This window comes from Drosophila yakuba, chromosome 3R (assembly GCF_016746365.2).
Source record: "Drosophila yakuba strain Tai18E2 chromosome 3R, Prin_Dyak_Tai18E2_2.1, whole genome shotgun sequence".
NCBI classification, from domain to species: Eukaryota; Metazoa; Arthropoda; class Insecta; order Diptera; family Drosophilidae; genus Drosophila; species Drosophila yakuba.
This window is the reverse complement of record NC_052530.2, coordinates 10,557,530-10,579,898: the sequence shown is the minus strand read 5'-3', so window position 1 is coordinate 10,579,898 and position 22,369 is coordinate 10,557,530. Positions and strand designations below refer to the sequence as shown.

The window sequence follows — 22,369 nt, the reverse complement described above, 5'->3', positions numbered from 1 at the left end:
ATTGAGCGGAAGTTGTATAAAGTTCTGAATGTTGTCTGTACCTCATCATGTTGAAAACTGAAAAAGTGTCGCATACAAATTACATTTTAAATTAACACTAATCCAGCAGAAGCAATAACAATTTTAAATTAAATTATTCTTAAAATGTACAAACCAATGGAAAATCGTTATTTATAAACATGTATAGGTCTAAGAATTTGTAGCGGGCTTGGCAAAATATTATTCATAATAATCAATTTGCGAAATATGCGAAAGTTAATGGAGAAAAATCTAAACCGAAATCGATGGAAGTGATGAAAATCGTTTTAGCAATGTACTCAAGTAATAAACTCGATTTAATTTAGCCAATATCGTAATGCGTTGTTAATTTGTTTTTTAAAAAGTTTGTTACTAAAGTTTTAACGTTAATCTTAAACATAAATTATATTCGACATACCCGAAATTATTTATACTTAATCCGTGGACACACTCAGCACCCGAAATCAAACCCTGCAATTAAAAAGCAACCCTAAAATAGTTTAATTATAATTTATATGTATGTATAATTTCTATAAACAAAAGACAATATTAATTGTGTTATTTTAGTTATCGTGCAATTTTATTTATTTTTACAAAAGCAAACTTGAATTTTGTTCAACACATTTCGATTTGTAAATATTTATTTCGTAACTATAATACCTAATATTTAGTTAATTATATTTAAATAAATTCAAATGTCATTCAAAATGTGCAAAACAAACTAAGCCTACGAATTACCGAAGTGTTTTTATTGATATATATATTATTGAGCTTCCGCGGACCACATGTCGTATGCGTAATGTATGGAAATTAGCATTAGATGGAATCTCAAAGGTAAGCGAGTGACATTTGGGTGTTGCCCCATTGCTTATGCCCCACACGCCCCACGGAGCCGCTTTTAGGGTCCCATTACCAACCTGACGGCGTAGCATTGAGGCACGTTCGGCCACAAAAGTAAAGAAAAAAGGCATAAAATGGAGTAGTAGCCACACAAATATGCGAGCAGCCAAGTCAAGTTGCGATCAAGAAACCAAGAAACCAAGAAACCAAACCATACCAAACTAAACCGAACCAGCCAGTCGGGCAGAATCATTATATTGACCACAAAGAAAGCCAGCCAAAGAAGAAAGAGCCAAAGAAAGAGCCGATGTGGCGAAGAAATGAAGCCCACACGGTTGTAGGGGATATACAATACGAGTGTACGTATGTCGGTATGGATATATGTATATAGTATACCTCACAGCTACGGGTACGTCTACAAAAAAAGCTAAAGATACAGATACATTCACGAAGACGGAGCCAGAGCCAGAGAATGCCATGCATACTGTGCCACTGACCCAATTTCCAGACTCGTTTCCACACAGAACCGCAGCGGATTTGAAATGTTAAGATACTAAGATACTTTGCTCTTTCACCGCAGCCCGTCTAGAGGCACACACCGATATACACACCCATATATATATATACTATACATTGTGTGTGTGTGTGTATATGCGAAGTGGGGTCTCCAGTTCGCATCCGCATTTCTATGCCGCCGACTCCGAGTGCGACTTTGACTTTAGCGGCGAGGAGAGACCTCATCTTGTGGCGCGCCTGCTTCTGCTTCTTCTGATGTATCTGTAACTCGTTTCTGTATCTTGCGCCTTGTATCTGTGGCACTTAAATTTATGCAACATCATGGCTGCTGCTGTTGCTGCGGCTGCTGCCTTTGCTCTTGCTGTTGCTGTTGCTCTTCTGTTGCCTTTGCTGCGGCTTCGTTTTGTTCTAATCAAACTGTGCTACGTGTTGCGACGCGCCGCCTGTCATGGGTTAAGCTTTTGTTACTTTGTTATACAGGCACTGAGAAAAAATCCACTAGCTCTTATATTAGATATTTTATTGCAAGTTATTTCTCTGCTTATCTACAGCTCACTACTTTTCAGATGTTTGCAAAAAAGTCACTAAACGAAGTAATTTTAAATGCATTAGAAACTTAAAAGACAAACATTTGTGTGGAATTTCAGATATCTGGTTTCTTCTCCATTTTTAATTTATCTTTATGTCAATTAAAAGTAATTTTCCACTCTCATCCCAAAGTTTTCGGCCACTTAATTGCATTCAGCTAACAATGTGGCTAAGCATGACCCAGATTAAGGTGTCGGCGTAGATAACACGAACGATGGGGGAATCCTAAGATTGAAGTGCCCAAGATTGCGATGCCTAAGCAGACATTTAGGTTGGCTTAAGCAGCATGGAAGTCTTTGATTGATGAGGATGGAGAGTGAAGAAGATGCCTCACAGAATGATTAGGACTAGTTATATTAGGGAAATTTCAAAATGATTGTGAACAAGTTTTAGGATAATCTGAAGGGAATGCTACACAGCTCATTGCTCGATTATCTGCCAATAGGGTGGTCACGAAAACCATGTGGCAAATGATCAGCTAGATTCAACTCGACCTTTCCCAGAAAACGGCGATCAGCAATTGCAACTTCAGTCTGCAAGTTGCTTCGGTTTATTTTTGGCACATGCAGTAGCAAATGCAAGAGAAAACTTCTTTTCTTGCCCCTCGAACTCTCCAGTTCCTTCGCTGAATCACTGCTCCTCTTGACAGACAATCAGGCTAGCTGGTGCTTATATACTCTTCGAAAGGGTGTTCAGACTATTGGAAGTTTTTTGCAATAATATCTTTAATAAATACTTTTTATATTTATTAAACTTTTGATATACTGCTCAAGCATATGGTCTTCTTCACCAATCAAAATTAAATACAAATATATATATTTTAGTTAAAAGGAGTTTTGGATATTGTAATATTGATTGTTTTTGCTGTAGAATTATATTAGATTATGCTAAATGAATAAAATTTATAATAAATTTTATTGGCTTTTGCAATAGGCAAAGGTTAAGTAAAAAGGCTTGCTTGGCTTTTGAGCAAAGTATCAAATCGGGCGTCGGTCGTTTAGACCATCGTGTCGAGTCGCCGTCGCATATTCATATTGTCCAGTAGTTGCAAGTAGCTAGTAGCTGTTGCTGTTGCTGTTGTTGCTGCTGCTGTTGTTGTTGCTGCTGCTGTTGTTGCTTTTGCTGCTGCCTTGTTGTTTTGTGCTGTGGCGCAGTTAAAGACACAATGACCTTGGGTGAAAGTTGCTCTCCATTTCTATTTTGTATGTGTGTGTGTGAGTGTGTATTGTAGTTTGTTTGTTATTTTTTGTGTTTCGTGGCCCATTCGATGGGGTTGTTGCTGTTGCTGTTTCTGTTTCTGTCGCCTCTGCCATGCCATTTTTTACACACATACATATTGTTATTTCTAACGATTTTGCCTTATTTGCTCTTGTCGCGCCCCGACCTCTTCCCTTTTTGTTTACGGCCATGATTTGTGTGTGCTTGGCTTTATTTGTTCGGATTGTGTTTTTCCCCCCTCCCCCACCCCCCCGTTGCTGCTATTAGTTTTGATTACTTTTGCTCTTGATTGAGACTTTGATTGATGCAAGGTGGACGGACGGGCGAGGGTGGTAGGTGGGGGGTGGGGCAGGAAGCAGCAGAGCTGCAAAGCAGAACGGAAATGGATCGCGTGCCGGAAGTGGAGGAGCTGAAGATCCATACATGGACTTGTTTGGCTTGAAGTTTCGCAATTTTCATAATTTATGCACTCGCTCATTTTCGGCAATTAAAAAATGTAATTCATAACCGAAGTGCAACTTTTGATTTTGCAACAATCGCTGCTTTTATTCACGCCTCGCCGATCCGCTGACCAAGATTCTAACGAGAATAAATCATGTCTGTAATAACACTATAATCAATTATTAATATTTAAGTGTTGTTCTGGTTTTATTATTTTTTTTTCTCCTTGCAGCTCTGCAGAAAACTTTAATTAGCAGCAAAAGCAAACAGTGCACAACGAAAATCTTATGAAATACGCAATTAAACTTGATTATTGTTACGATCCAAAAATGTAGAAGGCTACTGTTCTGAAATTATTGTAACAAGATCAAAGGCAAGAATAAACCGGATATAAAATCATAAGGGATATTTGATAGTTTTAAATATGCAGTGCAATGGCTTAAGTCAGTTTGGCAAACGAGGTGCCCGAAAAGCACTTTACAGAACTTAGTGCATATTTCTATTCACAGGGAAAGTCTTTAAGCTCGAAGAGAAATATTTCACCATTTATTCCGTTTCGTTGTCAAGTTCGTGTTGCATTTTAATGGCACACACGATGGATGGCCTAAAACTGGTTGAGAACGGTTCAAGCCAAAAAATCCAAAACAGACGCGACGCGACTGCAATTAATTTACAATGCACAACGGCAACAACTACAGCAACAACAACAGCAGCAACAACAACATGAGTAGACGGCGCGTGATCTATGCGATCAATGGTCAGTGGGGTTCCGAGTTGTGGTTGCTCGGGGGGCCATCGGGAGGGGGGCTTCATTTCAACCGACTGGCCAACGACAAGTGACCCCATTTTTATTGGAACCTCTAAACGTGCGTTGTTGCTGCCGCTGCCGCTTGTTCTACTTTGAAATTTCACTTTTCAAATCCCAGCTCGTGTGTGAGTAGATACGGGCAAGCAGGCAAAAAATAAAAAAAAATAATTAATAAGAAAAACATAAAAAACGTGCGAGCATGCGTGAGTTCAAAGTAATTTCTTGGCAAGTTCGCTGCCTAAGTCTTTTGAATGGAGTGCAGTGCCAGGCAGCATACGATGTACAATAATACCAAAATGATCAGCATCAGAGGAGGCCAGGCACAACACAATAATGCCGCACGAAATATGCTGGGTTATATTCCCCAAGAGACAGCCCCATCCACAGCCACAGCCACAGACACATCCGCAGCAACCAATGCAGCCAGAGAGCAAGACCAAGGCAACAACATTGACGATTTAACCTCAAACTTCAAAGTGTCACTGTCATGGCCCTTTTTACTACTCCGCCGCGCCGTCGAGTTGCAGCAACAAAAACAGCAACCAAGCCATCCGTCGTCTTCGTGGTAGTCGCCATAACCTGTTGGCAATTCAGTTTATGACTTTTTTGCCCGGCACCGTGTGGCCAACACGCATAAACTTCAACCAGAGCAGAAGTTTTGTAGTTAATATTTTCTACAACTGTAGAATAAAAATCGTTTATTTCATTTTAAAAATATTTGCAATTATAAACAATTTATATCTTTATTAATATAATATTTATAATCATTTTAAAATCCTCATTTTATAAATAAATTTCCCATTTTAAAAGCTCTTTAAGAACGCAGCTTTCTCTAAGGTGTTGACCCACTGTTCGAGCTCACGTATTGCCACCAAAAGTGGGTCAGCATGAAACAAACCAGAAAAAAGTATAAAAAAAGCGGCAGCAGCCACAGCAACAATACTAATACCAATACCAATACCATTGGCAACTGCAAAGGCAGCAACAACAACGCCAAATCACGCTGACGAACTGACTTGAAAAAAAGACTGGCTCGAAGAAAGCACACACACACACATCCATGGAGCCAAACAACTTGTTGAATTGCCAGAGCTTAAAGCAGTTGTAAATTTATTTTTGGGGCTTGGCCTTTAGGAATTTATGTAAACTCGTCGTCATAGTCGCAGGCGCAGGGCTAAAACAGTTAAAAGCCCCTTTTTCGGGAGGCTGAGTGGGCATGGTCATAGGCGCAAGAAATAGTTAATGGACCCAAGTAGGCACAACTATAAGTATTATTAACTATTAAAAAAAATAATAGGCTATAATTTAGGTTTATAAATTTAAATAAATAAAATAATAAAATAAAATAAACACTTAGAATTATAACTTGAGCAGCAGAAAATATATTTGTAACTATTGTAATTATATTATTTGTAATTGTCTTGTGACTCGAAATTTAAAAACATCTATGATCTGAATTTGATATTGCACTATCTACTCTCAGTATGTAATAATAATATAAGCCAAAGCCTAAACTTTCTAAATCGGAATTATGAATTAATTTATCGTTGAATATGCATGAAACAAATGCAAATGACACCGTGTAAGGGTTAAATGGCTGGTGTCTCCGCTAAGTCATGCTTATCACGGTTCTGCACCTATTTGGGCGCACTCACATTCACGTGTGGCTCACTTTCAATAGTATCGCTTGGGAATCGTCGTACGGGCCAGCACTAATTGTTTTTTAAGGCCCGCAAAAATGGACATCGGCGAACTGCTGGCGTTTAAGGTAAATATATAGGTGATACCAATAATATTCACGCATCTGGACCATTGCAAACTGTAGCCGGAACAGACGCCAAAGCGTCCGCACGAGGACGAGGACGACGACTTCGATTTGGAGAGCTCGCACGGAAAACGGGGCGGTGGCGATGAGAAAATCAAACGCATGCGGCGCATCGCCGAAGCCAAGGAGTCGGCACACTATGGCAAGCAAAGTGGAGGCTCCACCGGTGCCAGCGGCACCTCCGCCTTTGAATTCGATCCAGAACTGACGGAGGAGGAGCGCCTGAACATCCTGAAGTACGTGGAGAACGAGGAGGCCGATGGCGATGTGCTGGATGAGCAGAGTCTCAAGAAACTGATACTGGTGTTCGAGAAACGTAACTTGAAGAACCAGGAGATGCGCATCAAGTTCGCCGACAGTCCCGAGAAGTTCATGGACTCGGAGGTGGAGCTGCACACGGTAATCCAGGAGCTGAAGGGCGTGGCCACGGTACCCGATCTGTATCCAATCCTCGTGGAACTGCACGGCTTGCACAGCTTGCTGGAACTGCTGGCACATCAGAACACAGACATAGCCGTGGCCGTTGTGGATCTCCTGCAGGAAGTTACCGATGTTGATATCCTGGGCGAAAGTCAAGAGGGCGCCGAATCCCTGATAGAAGCCCTGAGAAAAGAGCAAATCTGTGCGCTGCTTGTCCAGAATCTGGAGCGACTGAATGAACAGGTTAAGGAGGAAGCCGATGGCGTGCATAATACCCTGGCCATAGTGGAGAACCTCACCGAAATCGATTCGGAGTTCGTCAAGGAAGCCGCTGAACAGGGGCTACTCGCCTGGCTGCTGAAACGCCTGCGCGGCAAGTCGCCCTTCGATCCCAACAAATTATACTGCAGCGAGATACTTTCCATACTTATACAAACGGAGAATGAGAACCGACTACTGCTGGGCTCTCTGGATGGAGTGGATGTGCTGCTCCAACAGCTGGCTGTCTACAAAAGACACGATCCCGCCAGCAACGAGGAGCAGGAGTACATGCAGAACCTCTTTAATTGCCTTTGTTCCGCCTTGATGGCCCGCGAGAATCGCGATCGTTTCCTCAGCGGCGAGGGTCTGCAGCTGATGAACCTAATGCTGCGCGAGAAGAAAATGTCCAGAAATGGATCGCTCAAGGTTTTGGATCACGCCATGGCCGGCCAGGATGGCAGAGACAACTGCAACAAGTTTGTCGAGATCCTCGGCTTGCGCACCATTTTCCCACTCTTCATGAAGACGCCCAAGCGCAACAAGCAGCGTCTGATCTCCGCCGATGAGCACGAGGAGCATGTGACCTCCGTAATTGCGTCGATGCTGCGAAACTGCAAGGGCACACACCGCCAGCGAATGTTGGCCAAGTTCACCGAGAACGATCACGAGAAGGTGGATCGCCTGCTGGAGCTGCACCTCAAGTATTTGGCCAAGGTGGAGGCCATCGACAAGGAGATCGATCAGCAGGCTAAGGTACAAAATGAAGCTTTATTTGTGATTAAAAACTAATCAATAACATAACACAGGATCCCAGCATTGACGAAGACGAGGAGGCGGAGAATAACTACATAAAACGACTGACTGGCGGTCTGTTCACGCTGCAGCGCATCGACTACATCCTGCTAGAGGTCAGCGCCACTGGCGATACCGTCAAGCAGCGTGTTCTGCAGATACTTAACTTGCGCGGCGCATCCATGAAGACCATTCGCAGCATTATGAGGGGTATAACACAAGTGTGAATGCACAGTAAAAATTAAATATTATTTGCCAAATTCATTCACAGAATACGCTGGCAACCTGGGCGATGGAGACACCGACTGGCGGGAACAGGAGCAGACCCACATACTATCTCTAGTCGATCGTTTCTAAGGCTCCACACACAATAAACAAAACATAACAATTACGAACATCTTTGAAAATGTAGTGGGAATAATTTGGTCAGAAATTTACATCTGAAATTTGAGAGTATAACTTTGAACAATGAAACTTGTGTGGCAAGTTTGGATTTTGAATTTAAACAATGGCTTCCTTCTCATTGATGGTTCAACTTTTAAACACATCCGGCTCGATCCTGCATTGTTTATTTCAAAACTTGTATCCCTCTATTTTTTCTTGTCAGACGATTCTTTCTTTGCGCAAATGTCTTTCTTCTCTTCCTTTTTCTTTTCCTCTTTCTTTGTGCAATCAGATTTCTTGTCATCTTTCTTTTCTGACTTCGTGCTGTCCGCCTTTTTCTGATCTTTCTTGCAATCGCCCTTACCCCTAAGGTGCAGTAATTAAAGTTAGTAAAAAAAAAAAAACTAAAAAAGTTACTGTTTAAAGCATAGTTTGAATAACGTAAAAGGCAGGTTCGGATTAAGATTGTTTGGTGTTTTAATTTAAAGCAAACTAAATAGCATAATACACAAGATGATGGATCTGCTTTGGAAGCAGATTCGCATTTCAATAAATAAAATTAAAATGAACTTTTGCAAAAATCACAATTAAAACGTATTTTCATTTCCATTTTCTATTATTCACGTGCAATTATTGTTGACTAAGATACAATATAGAAATTGTTTAGGTGCAAAGAGAACACTCAACTTGCTCGATTATTCGAATTATCTATGACATATCCTTAGGACTTTAAACAGCTTTAAACTTAACATTTTTGCAAAATTAATTCATCAATTGTTCGACCGATCGTTACGAATACATAATGCTCTAACTACGAACCGATGACATAGTTTCATTGAGTAGTTTACGTGTGGCTAGAGTAAATGTTAGGTTTTGGTTCTACTTTGTTGTCGACTTTCATTTGTGTCTGCGTGTGCTTATGAGTGTTGACTTAGCCGGTAACTGAAGGAGCTATCTACTTTTGGGCATCGGGAATCTCGAAGTTCACATCCATCTTCATTTCGCGGGCCAGTTTGACGATTTGCGCCAAGTGCACGGCCAGATCAGCAGCCTTGTCCAGATCATCGCGGGCCAGAATCTTCAGTCCGGATGTGCGAATCAGTTCGCGGGCTTCCTTGACTTTAGTTCCCTGCAAGGCAAACAGTATTATAACTCATAGACTCCGATAAATGTATTTTGCTAAACTCACTTGAAGACGCACAACCACGGGCATGTTCAGATTCAGATCCTTGGTGGCGGAAATGATACCCTCGGCAATGACATCACATCGCATAATGCCACCGAAGATGTTGACCAGAATGCAAAGCACCTTCGGGTCGGAGGTGATAATCTTAAAGGCGGCCTTGACCGCCTCGGCAGTGGCACCACCACCGACATCCAGGAAATTGGCCGGTTCACCACCGTACAACTTAATGATATCCATGGTGGCCATGGCGAGACCGGCGCCGTTCACCATGCAGCCGATGGTGCCGTCCAGGGCAATGTAGTTCAGATTGTACTTGGCAGCCTCGACTTCCTTGGGATCCTCCTGGGTCCAATCGCGGAGCGCAAACAGCTCCTTCTGACGGAACTCGGCGTTGTCATCGAAACGCAGCTTGGCATCCAATGCGAAGACTACGGAAAAGCATTGTTTATAATCATCAAAGATGGTTTAAACATAGTTTAATGAATGAGAAATGGGAATTTGTTAATAAGCTTGACATGGGTGAAATATACTTACAGCCTGGACAGAAAACATGAAATCCAGTACAATGACATTCACAAATGAGTTAGTTTGTTAGGATGAGACAGACATTAGAATTAGACCACAACACATCACATAGGAGAATATTTATAACCAAACTTACAGCCGGACATGGCATCCTCGGCATAGGGGTTGATCTCAACCAGGAGGGCATCCTTCTTGACGAACAGGTCATACAGATTCAACAGCATCTGGACATGTGTGTCCTCACCATCACCACCCAGACCAACCTTCTTGACGATCTTTTCGGCCTGTTCACTGGTCAAACCAGTGCCAATATCGATGGGTTCGTACAGAATGGCATCGGGACTGCTGGCAGCCACCTCCTCGATATCAACACCACCCTCCTTGGAGGCGATCAGGACGGGGCCCTAGAAAATCAATCGTCTTTTATAGCTTCACAGGATTAAATAAATGGTTACAGGACTCACGTTAAAGGCACGCTCCATCATCACGGCGAAGTAGAACTCACGACGGGGGAACTTCCGCTCGGCCACCATCACCTTCTTGCAGATACGACCAGCTGCTCCTGTTTGCTTGGTGACCAGAAGCTGGTCGATCATCTTGCTGGAAAGTTCCTCGGCGGTCTGGGGGCTGCAGAATAAGATTGGTTGTTTTTTATGTTTTACTTTATTAAAAATATATCACAACTTACTCGTAGACCACACGCACACCTCCCTTCAGGCCATTCTTGAAGGTTCCCTTGCCTCGACCTCCGGCCAAAACTTGAGCCTTCAGCACCAGGTTATCGGTCTTCAGCTTGGTGGCAATATCGTTGGCCTCCTTGCCGTTCTTGGCAACAGCGAAACTGCAAAAGTAATGAATCACTTAGTAGGGGAAATTATTTCGGGAGCTCTCTTTACGATGCCCATGAATAATTGTTGATAGGAACATTTCACGTAAATTCTGTTATCAGTAGACCCACAAAGCTTACAAATTGAGACAAGGTTATTCGGTCATTCGAGAGATGACAAGCCCACTTTTAGAAATAAAAACAGTCGTATGATTTTACTTGAATAATCGCAAATGTAACTCGTATCTATTGGCTTAATCAATAAAAATTAAAAAAACGAAATTAAAATCAAATTCATTAGAGTTAATTGTACCTTTATAATACATTTTGTTTATACGTTAAATTTACAGGTATATTTACCATTAGAATATATGCTTTTAAACCGAAACTAAACCTCTAGCTTTTTATAATTATGATAAGACGTACCCTAATGCCGACAATCTTTCCTCATCCATATTATAAAAAAACCGCGTCACTGACCCTTGGCACTTTACGCCGTTCAAAGAGTAGTATAGTATAAAACTTGTTATCACCCTTATCATCGGCGGCTGCGTTTTTCTGGTTTGTTTACCCCGTAGTCCATTTAGTAGCCAATGCAAATTATTAAGTTCATACAAAGTCCAATACGAACACACCAACCAAAGAAACAGTCGACGCAACCACAACGCGGCATTTTCATTGAACTTTGGACCGCGACTTTGACGCAAATGGTGGCTTGTTTGCCCGCGATTTTGATAATTTCGATTGGGTTTACTCACCGGGGTGTTGGGATCTTGGCCTCATTCAGGAGACTGTAAGAAACGTGTTCCTGGACATTGAGGTTCCTCAGCTGCTGGACGGCGATGGGAGCCAGGCCAAGAATCTGAAAATATCGAAGTTTTGGAATGTTAGTATGAGGAAATTATATGCTAATTAAGAATGAGAAGTTGCATTTGTAAAATGGGTATTAATGTTTCTTTTGCTACGAATTTGCAGAAATTTATATAATTTTAAAAATGAATTTAAAATATATTTAAAAATACAACACATAAATACGATTTTAGAACTGAGAACTCTATTTTATAATCCTAAAAATGAAACCTTATTTCCAGTCACGAGGTCATTGCCAAGCAAAAATTAAACATAAAGAAAACTGGTTCGCGGTGATTCATCCAAAAAACATAAACAAAAAAAGAGGAAAAGAGACTAAATCTGGGTTAAGAGCAAGTTCGTCCGGCTAACGGCGTTTCCCGGCGATAACCAAAACTAATTCACAGATTAAGAATTTAATTAGAGGGCCTGGCGACAAAGGCAACAGCAGCAACAACAACCACAAACGATAAGCAACAGTTGTCAGCCGCTCATTGACAAAAAATAAACTAAATTAAGTAGGGGAATAAATGGGGCTTTCAAGGTCCCCTCACACACACACACACATGCGTAAGAAAAGCGCAGAGTTGCGTCACACTGATACAATCAAAAAGTCAGGTGTCTTTGCCGATCGTGACTCTCTTTAAATCTCACATTCTACCCGTTTCTCTGGAGAATTATTTAGTTCACAATTTACTTAAATTAGCGCGATAGTTGAACACTTTTTTTTTTTTACCGATAAACGATCGTGCATATCGCATGTGTGAGTAAGAGAGAGAGTGAGAAAGGAAGAGCGTAGGGGTTCACCTCTCTCTTTTCGCCTTATTATGTAAAGCAACGGATTTTTGCATTTTTACACACAAATGACCACTAATTGGCGAACTCACCTTTTTCACGGCCGCTGGCCTAACGGTTTCGATTAGGGGGCCGCCAGTTCGTGCCAAGAATGAAGCCATTTTGTTCTGAAATCGATTGGAAACGTAAGTTTAGTGATTTGAAAGCTAATTTTGACGTTACTGCTTACATTTCAAGATTTTTTTGCCGTCGCCTGCTGATGGAGGTGGTAGAGCTTCGATAGCATGGACTTTTTTATGCTTTTACAATCGAAAAGGCCGCAAAACTATCGCAAACTCAACTGCAGGTGGGAAACTGTGATGGATTAGCAATGATTCAAACCAATTTGGCGCGAACTTTTGAAATTGCATGGGAATTAAATTGGCTTTCATCTAACGTTGTTTCATAATATGCTGTGGTTTATAATCATGTACGTTTTTTTAAATTTTTATTTTAGACAATTATTTATTTATTGCGAAACTTCCTCCATCAGTTCCCAATAACTTGTAATTTGTGTTAAAACAAAAAATCGTAGTTTTCCCTTTAATTTATTATTTTTTCATTTTTTTTTGGATTTTACATTGCAGCTTGTTATAGGACAAAAAAAACGTGATCACCATCAATACATACAATTAACATACATTCAAGACAATAAATAAGTTTATAAATAGTAGATAGCTATCTAGAAGACTTTAAAGTAGAGCTGTAAATTACATCAGAATTCTACACTGTGCTACAAACAAGCGCTTAGTGCGCACTTCCGGTGGCGTGTCTGCAGCAGAGTGTAAGCTTTTTATAAACTTTTTTGCAAACGGAAACAGGAAGACGAAAATCGCGCAAATGCTTCACTTGAATTTGCTTGAGCACATTAATAATAAATCAGCCGCGGCGTTGATTCTGTGCAAGCGAATTTTCCAAGTAAAGCAAGTGCATTTTCATTACGGCCAAAATCCAGCATGGCTCATATGTATACGGACCGCGCCCACTCCGCCCTCAAACTAAAGTTGGAAGTGGCAGGTTGCGATACAGGAGCATGACGCATTTTGGCCCACAAAAAATATATAGAACAAAAAACAGTTTATAAGCATTGCAATGATTTGCATTTAAATTCCATTTCGCATTGTAATCTGATTTGGTGAAAGCAGATCTCAAGGCAAAATGGTTTTGGGAAAAGCGGAAAAGTTTTAGGAAAAGTTTTAAGCTGCTTGCACTTGTTTTGCATTTGATTATTTTACACAGCTTTTGGGATAGCAGCAAAAAGTGAGCACAAAATCAATTGCATTGGCAAAATAAATCACAGGCAGCGAAAAATTAAAGGAGTTAAAAGCTAACAAAGAACACAAAACACACAGTAATATACAATAATGGACTAGGACAAGCGCACGAACATATAAACGAAGACAGGGGACATACATATAAAACATATTAAAACTAAGCGAATTCCGTAAAAGCGTAAGCGATCCATCAGCGTAAATGGTAAAATCATCAAGTTCCTAATCGTTGGTTCCGGAGCCAGCCCAGTCAAAATGTGTATATATCTTGATTAAGAACCCAACTTAATACTCCAGACTCGTTTCAATAACTTGCAGCACGCGCTGCCGACCGATTTTGTTCCAGAAAAGATAGGGTTCCTTGGAACCGCTGACTTGGCGTGGTGAGCTGAAAAATGGCACAAATTGTAAATTGTTATGAGGTACTTATATGACATACAGTCCTACCTCTGAAAACAATCAAATCGCACAACACCCCGTTCGTTAATCAGGCAGGAGTGTATGTCGATGACTTTTAGGTGGCAGCACTCGCTTCGGATAAACTTGTTGAATCGGTGGATCTTATCACACAATACCTTATCGTGGCAATAGTTGGCCAGCGGTGCCAGATTTGTGAGGATCGGCACAAGTCGCATATTGTGCATTTCCTTGATCAGCAGCCGAAAATCGTGTTCGATCTGAACCAAAGGCTTGCCCCGCATAATGTCCACCGATCCGATATTGACGATGATCTGCGTACCCTCCGGTAGTTGCACTCTTTTCAAACGATTTCGGGCACCATTGATCGTCAGTCCGGATACACAAAGTCCTGACTGAAGGACTCGCTCGTGCCGTCTAAATCGGCACTTTAGCTCCATTCGGGCGAGATATAGCATAAAATCATCGCCCATAAGCGGAAAGTCCAACAGATAGGCATCGTAATCGGAGTTAATCGTCAGCAGAGAATCGCTGTAGGTTCCACTGGTTAAAATCGTGGGCGTGGGCGTCATTTCGTGGCGTCTCTTCATTACGTTCATATCGTTGAATGGATGCACAAAGATGCCCAAGTGGCGGTTCTCAGTCGTCTGTTGGGTTTTCTGGTTTTGGGTTCTGCAGCTTGGCTGATGCCCAGGTGCATCCAAATGGATTCGTTCCTCCGGGGCATCGCTGTAGATGTTGACGGGTACTGGCATTTTGGGCGCATTTACGCTGGATTGCTGGTAGAAGTTGTTTCTAGAAATTTAGTAAAATAAAATGTACTCAGATTTAGTAAAGTTATTTTAAATTCAAATTTGGTATTATATCGCTATATCACACAGAAAAACTTATTTAGTACTTACAGATGCTTCCAATTATCCTGGTAGCACCAGTTCGACTCCGCTGCCTCATTGGCCATTTGGTGCAGCGAAGCCGGTTGTCTGGTGGCGCTCTCCTTGGTCTGTTCATCCGTAAGCTTGGGCACGGTGTTCAGGTTGTCGTTCAGCTGGGACAGAGCCCTACGCTTGAAGGAATTCTTCCAGTAGCGTGGTGGTGCCCGGGGCATGTTCTCCACGGACTGAGCTCCGCTGCTGTAGTCGCTGGTGCCGTTGGCTGTGCCGGTGCGCTGCTTCTGGTTGAGAACCATGTCCAGGAGGTGACGGTTCTTCAGGTTCGCCTTCAGGTTGAAGATCCGCTTCCCGGACTCGCTGCACTCGGCGGTCACATTGGGAATGGTCAGCAGGAAGTCCGTCACGTTGTCGTGCAGTGGAAATGTATTGCCCGTCAGTTTTCGATATTCACCTGGCAGATTTCAATTAGAGAATTTATTAAAGGGTATACAGACAACAGGGTTATTTCAAAATGCATTCCATAACACGTGTTTACTTAAGCATTAAATTGAAAATATTTTAAATTTGATAATTTCAGTATTCTTACTCATTTAGAGAAAGTTCTAAAGTACTTTATGAAGTCGAAACTTCTAGAAAGATTTTTCCAAGAGAAAAGCTCGTAAAGAGTGCTTGAGAAAACATAAAGCTACTCACTCTTGATGTTCGATATCGTGATTCCATTCTGGGCGTGGCTCAGCAATATGGCGCGCACCTCGGTATCTATATCGGGATAATCCTCGCGCACGCCTATATAGTTGCTCTCGATGATGGTCATATTGCTCCGGTGGCTCTCGCTTTTCCGCCTCCTGAAGCTATAGCTGCTGTTGTTGCTGTTGGTGTAGGTGATTTCCCTGGTGGAAATCTGAGTGGATGAGAAGAGTCTGGCTACGATTCGCAACTGCTGGCTGCTCTGCCGGCTGGTGGTGGTGAGGTCATGGGCCAATGGCACCTTCCACAACTCCGGCGATTCGGTTTTTCGCGCTGATTTGAAGATCCTTTGAAAGCGTTCACCGCAGGCGGCGAAATCGGCCTTTACGAAGATCTTGTAGAGGCGGCTGGTAGAGCTCTTGCGAAAGGAACCGGATGCCTGGAGTTTTTCGCGCAGCTGCTGGAAACACGTGGTCACCCGCTTTTTCACGGACTTAAGATAATAGGTTTTGGCAGAAGTATTGGTGCTGGTATAACTGATCGGTTTGCTGGGGAATTCACTTGTGACTGCGGCCATCGCTTGGTGGAAAGTGATCCAATCCAATTCCTGGATGCCTCGCCATCTCTTTGCACTTTTCCATTCATCTGGATTTTGGAGACTTTTGGAGACTTACGGGGCTTTTCGTACTGGAAGGCGAAAGAGCAGGTGCAGCAGAAGTAACTGTGCTTGCAGTTCGCAGAGATAATGTTTCCAGATCAAAAGAACGGGCAAAAATACATTAGGGTGGTATAACCAAAATGGTAGCCAAAATAAAAAAAAACAGAAACTCAAACAACTATTTTTGGTGTTAAAGTTTTAATAATCTTTAATTTTTTTTCTGGCTTTTATCAATTTATTACCATTTAACCACCATTAGGTTAGCATTCAAAGCGGGCAACGAAGCCAGTAAAAACAATTAAACTATATTACCACCTGCATAGCCGTTTGACGACCATTACACAAAGCAGTTTGCACTCCGTTCCAGCTGGACATTCGTTTTAATGGCCTTTCTCCTGGTCCAGATTAGAAAACAGCACGCTAGTGGGTCTGTGTCTGCACTGCATTGCTTGATAAGTAATTACGAAGTAGCATATAAATTCCACAATAACTCAAAATGCTGCCGACGAGCGTTACCACGTGCGGTGCTCTGGTGGTCTGGTGGTCTGTCTGCTAATCGGCAAATGGAGCAATTCCCCTGGAGATGATTATCCATCCAGCAAGTGCACCTGAAACTCCGAGAAGGGTAATGGACGCACTTGCTCTGCGTCTGGGTCTGGGGTTTAGTCCAGCGATTGATGGATGACTCAGGGGCTTTCTTACATCTCGGGTTGATTCCGGCACCCCGGAAGAAGCTCAGACAATCGGAAGGAGGATTATGGCCTCTTAGCTTTGGCAACTTGATACAGTCAAGCGTCAGTAATTCCAACCAGCATATCTATAGTTCAGAGAAGTACTTCCCTATAAATGCTTGACTGTATACTTTCTCCCCCACCCCTGTCTTAATTGCAGAGGAAGCTGCGGAGACGTGACGAGCAATACAATATAGAAAAACTGGGCAAGAACATGTGGTCCAATTGATAAATCTCGCCCCCTCTTCCCCTTCTGTTTGCTGAATGTGTAAGCCCAATAATTTAGAGTGGGATGATGAATCAGCCAGATTTGTGTGCCATTCAGTTTTCCCTTTCGGGTGGTGTTTAAAATATTTTGAATGCAGCACAGGGCAATTGTCCGGTAATAATAGTAATTTGCATTCCAGGCCTTCTCCTATTCTCTCTACTCTTACCTAAGAACTACAGTGGTCACTCGATTGTGTGGCAAATAAATATGTATTTATGTTGTTTTGTAAGCTTCCTTGTATTTTTGTAAGCGTGGTTGTAGGAAATAGCAAGTGAATAATACATTTTCCTACTCTCTGCTTTTCTGGAGTCATTACTAAAAATTGTCCATAGAGCACTTACTTATGCTTCGCTCATTTTCCCATGATTGAAGACCTTTTTGATTGACAACTTTTGCATTTGCGTGTGGTGGGAGTGCATTTGAAATCGCAAAAAGCAATTTACCGCCTAGATTTGTGAACGACACTTCTCATTGGGTTCGACTGCATTTCTGCATAAATTATGGCAGCCAACCGCGCAACTTGTTGTTATTCTAACTGCTGTTTTAGAATTTTGCACCAGCAGCGAGGTTATGTCGTTGAGGGCGGCTGAAAGTTGGGGGGATAGGCAAATTATTGTAATCAATTTATGCGAACAATTCAGCTATTGCCTCACTTTTTGGGGGCGGAGACACCTGTTAATATGCTGACAGGCGGAAAATCTCAGGAATGCTGATTGCGTTGCACTCGATTAACCAGAAGTTCACCCCATTGGAATCTGAATCTGAGCGCCATTCGTCGGCAGCCCAGCTCCATCACTAATTTCCAGTAATTATCCTTATCCGTTTCCAGAGTCTGGCTTAACATCTGTTATTATTACTCCGCAGCAAATCGATTGATTGCCCTGCAAAAGGGCCTTAATCAGGGCGCCGCAATTCAAACACACGTAATTAGAGCCCTGCTGTAATTCTGTGGATGTGAAATACAGTGGAGAAAAAACTTTACAAATTATGCAGAACCATTGTTATGACACATTAATCCAGTTCGAATTTAGATAATAAGTAATCCAGTATAATATCATGGGAGGTATCAAGAAATATCACTTATTTCGAGCGTAAGTAGATTAAAGTTCCTGTTTGTCATTGGATTTTTGCACAGTGCATGGCTACCTCCTTTATGATGACCGGTTACAAGTTGGCCAACAGATTGTAAAATGGCAAAACACTCGAGATAAACGGCTAAGCATCTGGCTGAGTGTGTGGCCGGTTGGCAATTAATCAAGGCTAGGTGTCGCAGACCGTAAGACTGCTTCCGATTCCGGTTTTTGGACCCCAAGAAAGTCCTCATTATGCCCACACGATATGGTTATTCGAAGCTGTCTTGACGGAAGGCTGCCAGTCACTTTTAATATTTATTTTCGAAAATAATAAATACCTGAAAGAGATTTCAAGTGTTCGGTAGAACGTAAAGTACTTATTATTTTATGATTTTTAAAAAAAATTTCAAAAGTAATTATCTTACAGTGGTTTTCATACTAATGACATTTATTTAACTCTTACGTTTTTGTATTAATTCAGGAAAGTCAAAAACAAAAGGCAACTGGCAAAGACAAACTCAAAGTCAATGCAAACACAATTTCCAAATACAAAGGTAAGACACTTTAAAAAAATATATAAAAGCTTTTGTTAATTCTAAAGTGTCTTAACATCAGCTCTTCATGTGAGTTTTCACTTTTGAGAAATAACTTTTTATATTAATTTAGATTAATTTTCTTGTTAAAATGTTTAAAATGCATAGTCAATAACGGTTGGCCGTTTTAAGTTTTCGATAACTTTTCGATTAAACATTTCTTGTTACTCACCAGTAATGACGATTCTTTAGCGGTAACCAGCTAAAAGGCTATCAACAACTCAAAATAGCCAGTGCACTTATTTAGTGCAAAAGAAAAATAGTACAGATTAAAAATTTTAAAAGAATAATGAACACATTTACTAATAACATTACAATGTAATAATATAATCTTCGAAAAGCAGACATAGGTCTGTGGTTTATGCCTTAGCTATATTGCTTGTACATTTCCCCATCAGAAACTGGTTTCTGCCGCAACGGCGCATCTCTGACAATTGCGTTTGCTTTGCAGCTGCTTCACTCGAATTCGGTCTCTGTTTCTGCCTCTCATTCGGTTCAAATTATCGCGCTTGTGCGGTTGTTCGGAGCGGAAGAGTTGAAATGGCCGAGTCGTGAACTTGAAATCCATATAGGCGTTTTAAAATATAAACAAACAAATACGAATGCGACAAAGTGCCGGTAGAAATATAAATGTTTGATCTCGGAAATATAAATTATTTTTAACCAGCACACGAATTAACGATCAACTAGCGAATTGCGGTGTAATAAGAAGCGAAGGAAAATAAATGGCGCGCGATTTTACATGTTATTCGTCTTAAAGTGAGGAAATTTTTAAGAAAAAGGATTAAACAAAGCTTAAACTAATAACCGTTAAAATAAAACTATTAAAATTAAATAGTTAGAAACCACAGCTAGTGTTTTTTGTTTAGCGAACAAGAAACATACAAGTGCCAGTGAAGAAATTTTTAAGTTAAACATATTTAAACTACTAGTGATCGAATATATATCCGTACAACCCATTGAAATAATCAACAAAAAGCTTATATAGAGAAAATATAAAAGTGAATCTAATTCGTATAAATTTGATGTCTCATAAGAAAATGCCGCAAAAGTGGCAATGTGATTTGTTTGTGTAGCTGGAGAAGTGCAATAAATAACAGTACGAAGTAACAGTAAACAACGGAGGAAGCCAAGATGACCCGCGAGGAAGAGGAAGAGGTGCGCTCCCTGCTCTCCCGTCACCAGGAGCGGATTATGCTAGACCTGGGGAGTACCGATCTGTTGGCGGTTCTGGTCAAGAACTCGGTGCTCAGTCAATCGGAAGAGGATCTTCTATTGAAACCCTACAACGCAGTTACGCCCACGCCCTCTGCCGCCGCCTCTGCCACAGTGGAGCCTCCCGGCAGTGCACCCTCGCTCACCAAAAGAAAACTGAGTGCCGTCGCCAGTAGTGGGAGTACGGCCAGTGGGGGGAGTGCCGGCAGCGGGGGCAGTGGATCCTCCAGGTGCGCCAGTGTAAACGGCGACGCCAACTGCGATAGTCGCTCACTAACGCCCTCTGGCGGGGGCCCATGCTCGGGGCTAAACGACGCCGAAATCCTGCGAGTCCAGTGCTCCAATCTCATCGAAATCATTGCCAAGAATGGATTCGAGAAGTTCAAGCAGTTCTGCTACGCCATCGAGTGCGAGTGCCCTCAGCTCATCGAGGATCTAATTAACGATCGTCTCAAGACCGGTAAGTACCTGGCTTAATCGCCTACACGGTGAGAAAATATCACAATTGCGGGGTATTTGTTTCTATCGAAATATAATAGTATTATTGGTACATATAACCAATATAGTACATTTCTTGTGTAGAAACCACCTTTCGATTTAAAAACACGAAAACACCTTCTCTTAACCGGTTCTGTATGATCTACCTGATCCCACAATGCGTTGGCAGCTTTAGTAGCCCATATCTCAGCTGTAAATTATTCACGTAATTGTTCGCGATCGGTTCTCGAATTTCTCATCTCTGCTAATTGGTTTTGCAGTACAGGGAGCACTCGATAAGTATATTTTATACATAGTCCAATTTCGAAATTTAACAGAGAAGAATGAAGGTTGTAATTATGTTGTAGGTGGCCAAATATGTGAAAATAAATCAAGCTACAAATAATATATTACTAATACCAATTTGGGAGGGATTACTGTGTAGTTCTTCGAGTTTCTTTTCGTCGCTAAAGCTTTTTTTACCATGAGTACGTGGGAGTTGGTCTAGAAGGTGTGCTAGTGGGCGGAACACCTACCATTTACAGTGGCGCGTTAATAATAATTGGCATTATTTGAGATTATGGTGCTGATTACCGAGTCTTAATATTTATGCAAATACTTTTTATGAGATGGCAGGTGCCATTTCAAGCGTGTTTCGAACGATATCACACTTTATAAATGTTATATATGTACATACTTGGAACTTAACACCAGTTTTCTGTGAAGAAACTCTTATCGAAAGGAACACGCTTGCTGATGTGTTAGAAATTCAAATAAAAGACTGAATAGAAAACAGAGTCAACAACTGAAAAACGAGCAATTCAAGACATTTTCCTTTTATTTCTGCCTGATAAGAAAATTCTTGTTTGCTTTTCGTCAAAAAAAATCAAGTGGTGATCAAAATGAAGTACAGCCGAGGGATGAGGGAGCATATAATCTTCTCTTCTTACATTTCATCCAATTGCTGCTACATTATCATCCCTTTGAATTTGAAACACACTTCTGAACGTTCTAAAACAATGTATCTGTATCTGTAAGTTCTCATCCCTGGCATTTCATTAGGTCTTATTATTTTTTTATCTCAACTGTGATAAGCGCATACGTATTTTTATCGAATCATTTTCTATAAACAGAATGACTTTAGATAGACAAAATTAAAGATTTCTCAACCAAGATAGCAAAACATCTTTCTCGTCCCATTATGTGAATCATTAGTTATTAAGCTAAAATGAGAAAGAATGCAGTTTATATGGGAGTATCGATCAATTTAACTTCTCCCACATTCCATTTCAAATTTGTTATTCATTTTTGCTAAGTGATTTTTTCTGAGGTCATACCTTGAGCATCTTTGCTATATCCACTCCCATTTCTCCTACTTAAACGAACTTCCTCCAAACGATCCGTCAAAAGTTCGCACAGCTGTTGCGGATCCACGCGCTGATTCATTGACCCACAAGTTCAGCAGTTGTAGCCAAGCCCATCCAGTGGTCTACAACAACAAATCAACAAAAACATCAACAACAGCTCTACAACGACAACAACAGCAACATTTCATGAAAAACAACAACTCAGTGTCGACATGTAAATTTTGCTGCCCAGACTTGTAAATTACCCACCAAAAGGCAGAAGACAGGAAAAGTAGAGGGAGTTGGTGGCAATCTGAAGAGCTAAAACCGAAAATTGAGATTACAACTGAAAGCAGCTAAAATAACAAAAGCAACACGAAAAAATAACCCTTGTTGTTCTTTGATTTCGCTT

At 41.3% G+C, this 22,369-nt stretch overlaps 4 protein-coding genes across 13 annotated transcripts in view; 2 read left to right on the top strand and 2 right to left on the bottom strand.

The window, feature by feature from the left end:
* The first annotated feature begins 6,099 nt into the window (after positions 1–6,099).
* On the top strand, positions 6,100–8,118 carry LOC6536293 (beta-catenin-like protein 1). The gene is made up of 4 exons (XM_002096841.3): positions 6,100–6,197; positions 6,255–7,688; positions 7,742–7,937; positions 7,999–8,118. Exons 1-4 carry the CDS (start codon positions 6,168–6,170, stop codon positions 8,082–8,084), a joined length of 1,746 nt encoding a protein of 581 aa, XP_002096877.1. The 5' UTR covers positions 6,100–6,167; the 3' UTR covers positions 8,085–8,118.
* LOC6536292 (succinate--CoA ligase [ADP-forming] subunit beta, mitochondrial) lies at positions 8,116–12,592 on the bottom strand. 5 transcript variants are annotated; one of them, XM_015192158.3, is made up of 10 exons: positions 12,522–12,592; positions 12,385–12,459; positions 11,407–11,510; positions 10,511–10,663; positions 10,287–10,449; positions 9,959–10,226; positions 9,832–9,834; positions 9,301–9,725; positions 9,071–9,240; positions 8,116–8,477 (listed from the first exon to the last, which is right to left on the bottom strand). In XM_015192158.3, exons 2-10 carry the CDS (start codon positions 12,451–12,453, stop codon positions 8,318–8,320), a joined length of 1,515 nt encoding a protein of 504 aa, XP_015047644.1. In that variant the 5' UTR covers positions 12,454–12,459; positions 12,522–12,592; the 3' UTR covers positions 8,116–8,317. The 5 variants fall into 5 exon arrangements, with proteins under 5 accessions (XP_015047644.1, XP_015047643.1, XP_015047645.1 ...); XM_015192157.3 differs by lacking the exon at positions 9,832–9,834; XM_015192159.3 differs by lacking the exon at positions 12,522–12,592 and having other exon boundaries at positions 12,385–12,504.
* Positions 12,593–12,863: 271 nt separating this feature from the next.
* On the bottom strand, positions 12,864–16,213 carry LOC6536291 (maternal effect protein oskar). Its single transcript, XM_002096839.4, has 4 exons — positions 15,603–16,213; positions 14,922–15,360; positions 14,050–14,814; positions 12,864–13,990 (listed from the first exon to the last, which is right to left on the bottom strand). Exons 1-4 carry the CDS (start codon positions 16,171–16,173, stop codon positions 13,888–13,890), a joined length of 1,878 nt encoding a protein of 625 aa, XP_002096875.1. The 5' UTR covers positions 16,174–16,213; the 3' UTR covers positions 12,864–13,887.
* A 3,189-nt stretch (positions 16,214–19,402) lies between these two features.
* Positions 19,403–22,369, top strand: part of LOC6536288 (tight junction protein ZO-1) — an 86,429-nt gene continuing 83,462 nt past the window's right edge. For 3 of the 6 annotated variants that reach the window (XM_002096838.4, XM_015192154.3, XM_015192156.3), the window contains exon 1: positions 19,407–20,594. In XM_002096838.4, the coding sequence (XP_002096874.1) occupies positions 20,054–20,594 (541 nt within the window). In that variant the 5' untranslated portion in view covers positions 19,407–20,053. Of the gene's footprint in view, positions 20,595–22,369 lie in introns of all 6 variants that reach the window. The other 3 variants (XM_015192155.3, XM_015192144.3, XM_015192145.3) reach the window with 2 other exon arrangements.